This window comes from Petaurus breviceps, unplaced genomic scaffold, assembly GCF_028583685.1.
Source record: "Petaurus breviceps papuanus isolate PSGF00001 unplaced genomic scaffold, PetGlider_PUasm1.0 174, whole genome shotgun sequence".
Taxonomy (NCBI): Eukaryota; Metazoa; Chordata; class Mammalia; order Diprotodontia; family Petauridae; genus Petaurus; species Petaurus breviceps.
Genome location: NW_027185761.1, coordinates 57,344,968 through 57,355,600, shown reverse-complemented (window position 1 = coordinate 57,355,600; position 10,633 = coordinate 57,344,968). Strand labels below are relative to the sequence as shown.

The window sequence follows — 10,633 nt, the reverse complement described above, 5'->3', positions numbered from 1 at the left end:
TTCTATTTCATGCATCAAGAGGACAGAAGCAGGAGCCCCAAGTGGCAGGTGTAGAGGAATATTCCAGTTGGGCATATTTCCGAACCGTCAGAGCTGTCCCAGAGTAAAATGGGCAGTCTTGACAAGGGGCAGGGGAAGAAAGAGGGGAGGTGATGAGTTCCCTGTCACGGGGGTCTTCCAGTAGCACAACAGCAACAATTGGTTCATTTTTGTCTTTCTGTGGCCAGCATGTAGCAGGGTCTGGTACGTAGCTGGTGCTTAATAATTGCTTGCTGAATTGAATTGGATGTTGAACAATCCTTATGGGGGACTGTGTCAAGAGAATTCCTGGTTCAGGTGGCCCTGTGAACAAACTCCTTCTTTGAGGCTGAGTAGCTGTGTGACCTTAGCCTCGCTGGGCCTTTGTTTCCCCACCTGTAAAATGATAGCTGTGGACAAGATGGCCTCAGAGCCCAGATCTACGGAGCCTGTAAAGCCCTTGAGGTCCCTACCAACTTTGAGAGTACAGAATGGCAGATGAGTTGAGTTGGGTTGGAGCGCCCCCTGGGGGCTGCAAGGGCACCTGCGACTGTTCGGCGGCTGCCCAGCTCCCCTTCGGCCCCTGGTCCTGCTTTCTGGCCCTTCCTGCTGTGTGGTGGGGCAAGAAGAGCCCAGGCTCAGGGTCGGGAAAGACACTGACCGTGACGTTGTGCTCGGAGCCTCTTGCTGTTCCCATGTCCCAAGTGGGAGCATTGTCTGGGGCTGTCCCTGATGCCCTCAAGGCTCTCCCTCCTCATCTCCCACATTAGGGCTTCCTTCAAGGCCCCGCTAAAATCTCACCTTCTATAGGAAGCCCTTCCCAGCCTCTCAAGTCGAGGGCCTCCCCCCATCATTTACTCTCGATTCTATATGCAGATTATTTTCATGTTCATGGGACAAGCCCCCATTGGACTGTGAGCTCCTCCAGGTCAAGGACTATCTTTGGCCTTTCTTTGTAGCCCCAGTGTTTAAGCACAAGAGTCTGGCACACAGTAGGTGCTTAATAAATGTTTATTGACTGAGTGACTGACCTCATGTTAGCCTTAGTTCACAGGGTTTTATTATGAGAAGAGTGTCTCTAAAACACTTTCTGAACCTTCGAGGGCTGTAGAAATGTCAGATGTTATTTATTATTCCTTCCTCCACGTTCCATCAAGAAGCCTGTTTCTGAGGGACTGGACATGGGTCCCTGCATGAGGAGCAGGAAGGCTGGGGATGGCTCAGTACCCTGGTCAGCAGTGGTATTCAGGATGGGGTCCTCTCGGTGCTCAGACTGTAAGCGGAAGGCTCTGGGAATGCCCCAGGGTCTGTGGTGACTCTGGGGATACGGAAAGGCAAAAGACAGATTCTTAGTGCAAGGTTATTATTGAATTAGACTAAGGAAACTGAGGCACAGAGGCGTTATTTGCCCCGGCTTCCCAGCTTGTAAATGTCTTGTCTAGGACCCAAATTCGAATCTGACCCCAGTCCTGTGTGGCCTTTCCTGGACCGTGACTGCCTCTCAGTGTGGCGGGGTACTTATACCCTGCCTCAGTGAGGCAGAGGGCACAGTTAGACCTGAGAGGCACCGTCCTTCCATCATCCTCACTGGCTTCATGAAGACTGGGGAATGTGGAAGGCCAAAGCTCATCTGGTTCTTGGGACGCCTCGGGGAGGAGTGCAAGCGGTGACTGCTCAGAGGTGTGTCTGTCTCTGGGGAGGGCCAGGAAGGGCCAGGCTTTGTCCCATCCCCAGAGCGAGTACAGGCTTCCCTGGGCTGCTGCAAATCTATGCTGCCTGCTGAGCAGGCAACCTCACATTCAGTGACAGAAAGGACTCCTGGGCCTGCTCCTTCCGGATGGGTCATAGGACCACTGAAGCAGGCCTAGGGACTCGAGGTCATTAGCCCAGCCTCCTTATTAGATAAGGAAGCGGAGGCAGTTTAAGTGTTCTGCCCTAAGTCTCCTAGGCAGTCATTAGTCATAATAATAGCTAGGATTTATAAAGCACTGAAAATGTAAAACAAATCATCTAATTTTATCCTCAAAATAGCTCTTTGGGAAGGACTGTTATTATTCCCATTTTACTACTGCTACTACTACTACTATTACTACTACTTCTGCTGCTGCTGCTACTACTACTACTACTACCACTGCTACTACTACCAGCTACCATTTATCCAATGCTTACTATGTGTCAGGCCCTGTGCTAAGTAAGCTCTTTGCAATTATCATTTCATTTGGCCCTTACAACAACCCTGAGAGGTAGGTGCAATTATTATCCCTATTTTACAGATGAGGAAACTAAGGCAGACACAGGTGAAGTGACTTGCCCAGGGTCACACAGCTAGTAAGTGTCTGAGATCTGATTTGAACTCAGATTCTCTCTGCCTCCAGGTCCAGCATTCTATACACTGTTATGTGTTAAGTAGCTGCCCTAATTAGCCAGACTTGGGGGTTCAAATCCAGGTCTTCTGACTTTACATCCCACCCCCTTTGCACTGTAGCACACTACCTACCATTATATATAAATTCTGTTGGTTCAAGGAACACAGACAAAGCCTCCCACTAAGTTGAAATAACTACAGTTTATTGGTAGCCTACCATTTTCTTATTTTCATTTTATTTTAATTTCATCCTTAAAGGAAATGCTAAGTGTGGATAACACTCACAGATGGAAAGTAGGTCTTCTGATTTTAGAGACAAGGACTCTCTCTGATGGGTGTGTGTCTCCTGGCCTGTGTCTATCTGTTGGGCCTCTCTGGGCCCTGATTGGGGGGGAAGGGGAAGAGGAGGGAGCACTTGGTTCTCCAGAAGTAATTTGATCTTCAGGCTCTGCCTCCTGGGTCTTCAGGCATTGGTGGATGCCTGGCAGCAGCTGGCCCCAAACAAAGGAGCAGCCCCAGCCCCGTGTGGTGGCAGCCAGGCCAGCACCTCCTAGGGCTTCTGCCACCTCCCAGAATGAGGGACCTGCTGTCCACCAGGAATCAGGCCTACTGGACAGAGCTCATCGAGAAGGAGGCATATAGCCGGGCACGCTGGAGGATTAAGTTTGCTCATAAGTACCCACGAGTTCCTGGACCCAGCAAGAAATGCCAGCTCCCCTTTGTCTCCCCAGCTGCAGACCCATGCCTGCTGCCTCCCATCAGCCCCCCGAGGATGGAGTGTTCAGAGAGGAGCACCTCTCCAGAAGGAGCTGGTGTCCAGTCTCCCCAGGAAGGGGATGAGAAGGGGCAGACGGAGGAAGCCAAGGCTGAGTCCTTCCTGCCGGAGATGAGACCTGCCACTCCTAAGACTGGGCAGCTGCTGTATCAGGGCATCTCCCGAGAGGGCAGAGGGAGACTCCTCTACCTGCAGGCACGGTGGCAGCAGAAGCCAGAGGACAAGTTTCGGTATCCGGTCTTGTCGTCCTGGGACTATGGCTGGGGCATAGGTAATGATGGGATCTGGCTTATTCAAAGCGCTTTCAAATCTGTTGTCTGTTGTTCTGTCTTGGTCCATAAGTAGAGAGAACTGGTCTTCATTCATTCCCTCATTCATTCACTCACCAAACACTGACTTTCTGACCTTGTGTCTTCTCCCCATTTAACTGGTTCAGCTAACCCAGGATGGTGCTGTAGATCTGTTATTAGGGCACCTGCATTCAGGTCCTTGGATAAATCACACCACCTGTCTGGCCTCAGTTTCCTCATCTATAAAATGAGGGGATTTCTTACATGACCTTCAGAAGTCCCTTCCAGCGCCAGATCTAAAGTGAGTCCACATTTACTCAGTGACCAAGAGGCAGAGCCGGGGACTCCTGACTAGCTCAGGCCTTGTCCTGCATGTCAGGTTCTGGGTTTGGGGTGGTCTTGGTCCCTCTTCTGTGCATAATGTTTCCTCCTCAGTACCTAACCCTTCTTGTTTCTTTTTTCCACTTTCTTCCTGCTCTTCTTCTTCACCCTCTGCTCTCCGATCCCAGGAGTTTTGATTAAGCAAAAGCATTTGCAGTCTCACCTCCTTCCTTCCCAAAAGTTGGCTGGCCAGAAATTCCTTCCAGTTTGATAAAAAAAAAAAAAAGATTCTTTGGAAAAGTTGCTGCTGGGGCTGTCAAAATCAATGTAGATGTTCATAGATCATGAAATGTGAGAGCTAGCAGGGCTCTGGAGGTTATTTAATCCCCTGATTTCCAAAGTGAGGAAATCTAGGGGGCGGGACTTGTCCAAAATCACACAGCCAGTTGGCAACAGAGCTGGCCTTTGAACTCAGGTCATCTGACTCCAGATTCAGCATCCTTTCCCCGGCATAGATCGATGTTCGAGTGTTAGAGAAAGAACAAAATTCCTCCATTGCATGGGATTTGTGACCAAGAAGTTCAGGCGTGGCCCAGTGTGGCAAAGCCCCCTCCTTGAGCTGGTGGCTGGTTTTTTATTTTTTAAGGGAAAAAAAGTTCTCATAGAAAAGAGGCTGACAATTGACTGTAGAACCTTCAAAACTGTCTAGTACATCTCTCTTTGTACATATAAGGAAACTGAGGCCCAAGGAGGTAGAAGGACTTGTCCTGCTGTAAAGTGATAGAGACAGAATTTAAGTTCAGCATCTCTGACTCAAAAACCAGTGGCTCTTCATTATACCACACTGTCCTTCCTAGAGAGAGAGAGACAGAGAGAGACAGAGACAGAGACAGAGACAGAGAGACAGAGACAGAGAGACAGAGACAGAGCGAGAGACAGAGACAGAGAGACAGAGAGAGACAGAGAGAGAGAGACAGAGACAGAGAGACAGAGACAGAGACAGAGAGAGAGAGAGAGAGAGACAGAGAGACAGACAGAGAGACAGAGAGAGAGAGTGGACTACATCCCAGATGACCATTTTTTCAGGTAGGGGCTAGAGGGGAATCTATTCAAGTGTAGGTTGGGTCAGATGACCTCAGAGGTCCCTCCTCACTCTGAGGTTCTGGGAGAGGAGAGAATGAGAAGCTGAGACCAGCAAAGAGAAGCTTTTTGTCTCTGAAGGAGCATTAGATTTGAAGAAAATTCCCAATTTAGTTCTTTATGAGTTGTGCGACCTTAGGTAAGTCACTGAACTTTCCTTATCTGTAAAAAAGAGAAAAACCTGCCTACCTCCCTGGGAGGCTCAAAGGAGGTAATGTGTAGTCACCTCAGCTCTCAACTAAACAAGCATTTATTAAGGACCAGGTACTAAGGATACAGATGCAAAGGTAACAAAGCAATCCTGATCCACAATAAGCTTCCATTCTAATGGAAAGATACATATAAAAATGTATGCAGCAGAAATATAAACTTAGTACCTACCTACATAGTATGTACTAAATAGCTAAATACAAGATTGTCTGAGGGGGAGGGCTCTAGCAGTGGGGGACCAGGGAGGATTCCATGCCTGTGAGGGCTCTTAGTTTTCTTTACTTGTACGATGAGAGTTAGGGTTTCAGTTCTAAATGAAGAGAACAAGGAATCAAGTGTGCTTGTGTTTCCCCCTCTGTCCCCAAGGCTAATGGTTGCTGCTCTTTGAGAGGAACTTGGCCTCTGGGGGAAACAGAACCAGGACCATTCCAGGATCCTTCAGCCCCATTTGGTTTCCTCTTGTTCCCAGTTTGTGACCAGAGATGAGGCATAAATGAGTGGTAGGGAGATGCTAAAGAACCCCAGGCTCTAAGAACATAATATTGATTAGTAAATGCTTCTCTCTTCAAGGATCGCTCCCTGACTCACAGGCAGGGTCCATCTTGTTGCTTTTTCCATTAGAAAGCGCATCATTCCTTATGTTGAACCAGTGTTAAGGCTTCCTGTGTTGCAGGATATGCTCATTGAATTGAGATGATTCTTATTTAAGCCTTTCAATTTCTTTCTAAGGTAGGTGTGGCAAGTGTTAGCCCTTCTGATTGGATAAAGGAGAAGTGTGTGTATGTGTGTGTGTGGGGGGGGTCAGTGAACAAGTGAGCAGTGTTCAAGTAAGGGCAGGGCACAGAGGGCTTCGATGGGCTTGGAACTCGTCCCCTGACCCCTAATCTAGTTCACATTTCTGTTGTTGATTATTTGTCTTTCAGTTGTATCCGACTCTCCTGAACCCGTTTGGGGTTTTCTTGGCAGAAATACTGGAGTGGTTGGCTATTTCCTTCTTCAGCTCATTTTACAGATAGGGAAACTGAGATGATTAGTGTTAAATGACTTGCCTAGGGTCACACTGCTAGGAAGAATCTGAGACCAAATTAAAACTCGCAAAGATGTTTCCTCCTTTATTCAAAGATGAGTCTTCCTGACTCCAGATCTAGGCAGCCACCTAGATGCCCAAACCACTGGGTCGAGAACAAAATGTCACACCTGACACAATTGTAAATGGCGGCCAAAGATTGGCACAGAGTCATGAAATGTCTGGGACTGGGAGAACGTGGGCTGGGGCCCATGGTGTGATTTACTGGGCCAATGAGTCCCTGCCACAGGCAAGAGTTCTGATGGGCACAAGCTTGTGGTGAAGATGGTTCAGGGTAGATGGAGAATCCAACAGGAAACCTGGCCTTTGGGTCCCAACTAAAATCCCACCTCCTCCAGGAAGCTTCCCCAACCCCTCCTAATTCCAGGGCCTGCCCTCTGTTAATTGTTTCCTATTTATTCAATACATAGCTTGTTTGTACATAACTTGTTTGCACATGGTCTTCCTTATTAGATTGTGAGCTCCTTGAGGGCAGGGACTGGTTTATGCCTATCTCTGTATCACCAGTGTAACCTAACCCTAAACACACAGTGCCTACATGGCAGATAATAAGCATTGATTGATTAATTGATTCTGTCTTGGGGGAACTGCGCAGAGACGACCTTGACAAAAGGGGGGGTATTATAGGGATACCAATGCCCATTTCCTCACCCCAGACTCTTCCTTTGCTCTTTTTTAGGGGATTCTATGAAGGAAGCCAAGGCTCCAGTTCATGCCAGATCTCGGCTCATCAGGGACACTTTTTACTTCCGAAATGGGGTCTTTCACCAGCCCTCCAGGTCTGACCAGCGACTCTGAGCTCTGGCAGGAAAGAACACTACTGGGGGCTTGTTCTTAAAACCAGAGTCTGCAGCCTGATTGGGTTATTCTTGAGAGTTTCTTCCCTTCCGCCCTCCCAGCCCTTGCCCCAATAAAAACCAAACCCACAAAACATCAAAATAATTGTGGATTTTCAATATGATTGCTCCTGGTCCCATGGTCCTGATTTATGTTAATGCTGAGCCCAGGACTTTGTCTCCTTCACTTAGTCTGTTTAGCCTCAAATCAATGGCCAAGGATTTCTAGTCACATGTGTTTGTTACCCAGTGCAAACATTTGGAAGCCGTCTTCAAAGCTGGGCCAGAGCTGGAAGCTTCTATAGGGCCCTCTTTTCCCTACCCCTCCCCCCTTCCCCCTGCCAATCTTTTACCCAAAAAATAACTTCCCCAAAAGTTCCAGGAGACAAATCTTCTCTTTAGATCAGGGAGGATGGAAAGAGCTCAGGATGGAAAGCATCTCATTGCTTCAACAAGCAAATAATTCTTGACTGCAGTGAATAGGGTCCAGTTTGCTAAGGTGGATTTTTGCACTGGTTTTTCTTTTTTTCCCCTTTATTTTTTGTATCAGATTTTCTGCAGGACATTCCTCTTTGGGCCTCAACAGAGGAAACTGTGGGAGACTTTGGAAGGCCTTTTAGTCCAGAAATTTTCTCTGATTTTCTTGGCCCAGTCGTTATTCCAACAGACTGTCTCTATACTTGTTGTACCTCCTTGTCCTGCTTGGCACTCCTCTTTTCTGGAACCTATGCCTACAACCTACTGATCAGCAAACTAAGTTCTAGGGAGAAGAAATGATTTGGCCAATGTCTCACAGGTCGTAAGTGTCAAAGGTAAGGTTTGAAATAAGGTCTTTTGACTCCAGACCTAGGACTTTTCACTGAAGCATGTTATTTCAAGTTTCATGGCCCATTGGGAAAGACTTGTCTCTCCTTCTAACACTCCCCTCTATTTCCCAGGACAAATTGCCATTTGTCCCTGTACTTCTGTTGCAACAGATTTTAGGAACCCAAAATTTAAGGGGAAAAGGGCACAGGTCTGCCTTGAAAGAATTTGACCACCCAAGCCTTCTTTCACTCCAAGAGACAAGTTTTATTGTATTGCCAATAGAAGTGGGCCAGATTTTAAGAATCTGAGCAATTTAATGGGGCAAGATCCTATATTTTATACAAAAAGACTGTGGGCAGATCTGGATGGAATTAAGGAGTGGCAAGCAGCCTGGAGTGGGCCAGATGCCTTAGGCAGAGGCACTGGTGACTGAAATGTTTCTGAAAATTCAGGGACTGGGTCAGAGGTAACAGAGAATGAAGGGGCTATTGACTAGGATGGACTGGATGCCTCAGGGGAACTCCAAAGATCTGTGCTCAGGGGCTTTGGGGTCTAGGTCCCAAAGATATGATCTTTTCTTTTTGGGGGTCTATCAGCCCCATCACCTCAGTATCCTCACCTGTGAAATGCAGATGGGGATGGACTAATAAGCTCTCAGGTGCATTCTGGCCCTGAGGTCCTGATTCTGTGTTGTTCTGCTAAGCTGCCCTCATTTATGTAGTGATGGCAAGAGTGTAGGGTAATGATGCCCCAAGCCCAAGAGACTGCTTTCTCAAGATCACTGTGAACCCACTCCTCCTGACATATCCTGAAGGTCATCATGTCCAAAGCTCTGGCAAAATCCTTAGTTCTTACCCTTCCCTGTGTGGCTTGTGAGGAAAGGCTAAGCTGTGGTCCCAGTTTGGGCCTGAGTGATAGTTGCCCTAATTTAGGGGATGTTGGCTGTTGCCCTCGATTGGGGGGTAGCTGTTATTTTCTTTCCTCTTTGCCACAATCTGTCCTCTGTGCTCCCACTGTTAAGTTCGAAGCCCCTTCACTTTCCCTAGTGTGAGTTAAAATGAGCCAAATAAAGATTTGTTTCTTTCATTAGCTTCTGGCTGGTCTAATTTTTCTTCAAAGTGCTCCTGCCCTTATGCTGGCCAGAACAGAGAAAGGTGATATAAAACTGAAGATCGATTTTAATCCTAATTTTAAGGTTTAGTCAACATGGCCAAGGTTTTAATCCTTTCCCCATGCTGTGTACATCCAAACTCCTTGTGTGTAATTTCACCCTTCACCCACATCCCAAGAAACTTGCCTAAAGGTCAAGTTTTTGTCTTGTAATGACTTCCACTCAAGACTCAATTCTATTGTGAATTGAATATCCACCCTTGTGTTGTCTGCTTTTGCAATCTCACTCTCTACCCACTAATACCAAGTATAAGCTCCTTTGTAACCTCACCCACCACCCACTCAACCCAAATTCAGCAGATTCTATCAAAGCCTGGCAATTTACACCCTGGTCAGCAGACTAATCCTATCACCTAAGGATTATTCCCACCTTCCCAAGGGGAAGTAATGGGGAATAGCTGAGGTGACTCAACCCACTTCCTTAGTAAAATGTCTACCAATGTAGATGCTGGAACAAAAGTATTCCTGACTGGAATGGCTAGGTGGCGCAGTGAATAGAGCACCGGCCCAGGAGTCAGGAGGACCTGAGTTCAAATACAACCTCAGACACTTAACAACAACAACTAGCCATGTGACCTTGGGCAAGTCACTTAACCCCAATTGCCCTCAAAAAAAGAAAAAGTACTCCTGACTTTGTTGAAATGATAAAAGGATAAATTGTCATAAAACCCTTACTTATTAATCTTTATGTTAGGTTTCCCTCATGTGTTCACTTCTTTGAAAATACTGTCATTGATTTGTAAAATTATAGGTCCTATATCTAATCTGTAAGTGAAAAATTAATATTAGAAACCTAAAGTTTAATTTGCTTTTGAAAATGCAACAGCCAGAATATAAACAGGTAATACCTGATAAGTAAAAAGAGATCTCAACTTAAAAATAAGTCTTTATTTTCAAATTCTGGTCTTTCTGAAATCAAGAGAATTTGGATTTAAAATGCAATGTGATTTAGTGGATAGATAAGGCCTTAAAATCGGGAAGGTTCATGTCCCGTCTCTGACATAGGTTGGTTGGGTAAGTCTCGGCAAGTCACACAAAACACTCTTTTTCATCATCAACTCCCTAATGTTCCAGGTTATAAAACAGCTGCTGATCTGTATTGGCACAGGAAGTTCCTAATCAGGAGCTTCCTATTCTGAAGAAATCATGGTCAGATAAAAAACAAAATGAACCCTGAGATAGATGCATGGGCATTTAAAAAATGCACAAGACAAACAGCATATAAGGTTGCAGAGGACTGGAATGCAAATACACTTTCATCCATCCCATTATCTAATTCAGCTCTAAAATTTCACCTGGACCCCTGCTACTTAGAAAACCCTGTGTACCTTGCCTCAAGCAATGCAAAGGAAGGGGAGAAACAATCCTTGACTCCAAGTAGTTTACAATGTACTTTTTTTTTTAAAGCAATCAGGGTTAAGTAACTTGCTCAAGGTTACACAGCCAGTTATTTCTGGGTGTGGTGCTGAGTATCTGAGCCCAGATTTGATCCAGGTCATCCCGACACTGGAGCCGGTGCTCCTACTTGCTGAGCCACCTGGCCACCCCTAAGCAATTGGGGTTAAGTAACTTGCTCAAGGTTACATGGCCAGGTGTTTCTGGGTGGGTGCTAAG

The 10,633-nt window shown here is 46.5% G+C and overlaps 1 protein-coding gene across 1 annotated transcript; it reads left to right on the top strand.

Moving 5' to 3' along the window:
* Window positions 1-2,841: 2,841 nt before the first annotated feature.
* LOC138158453 (protein SPMIP1) lies at window positions 2,842-8,916 on the top strand. Its single transcript, XM_069084544.1, has 2 exons — window positions 2,842-3,429; window positions 6,886-8,916. The coding sequence occupies exons 1-2, from the start codon at window positions 2,958-2,960 to the stop codon at window positions 7,002-7,004; spliced, it is 591 nt and encodes a 196-aa protein (XP_068940645.1). The 5' UTR covers window positions 2,842-2,957; the 3' UTR covers window positions 7,005-8,916.
* The last annotated feature ends 1,717 nt before the right edge of the window (window positions 8,917-10,633 follow it).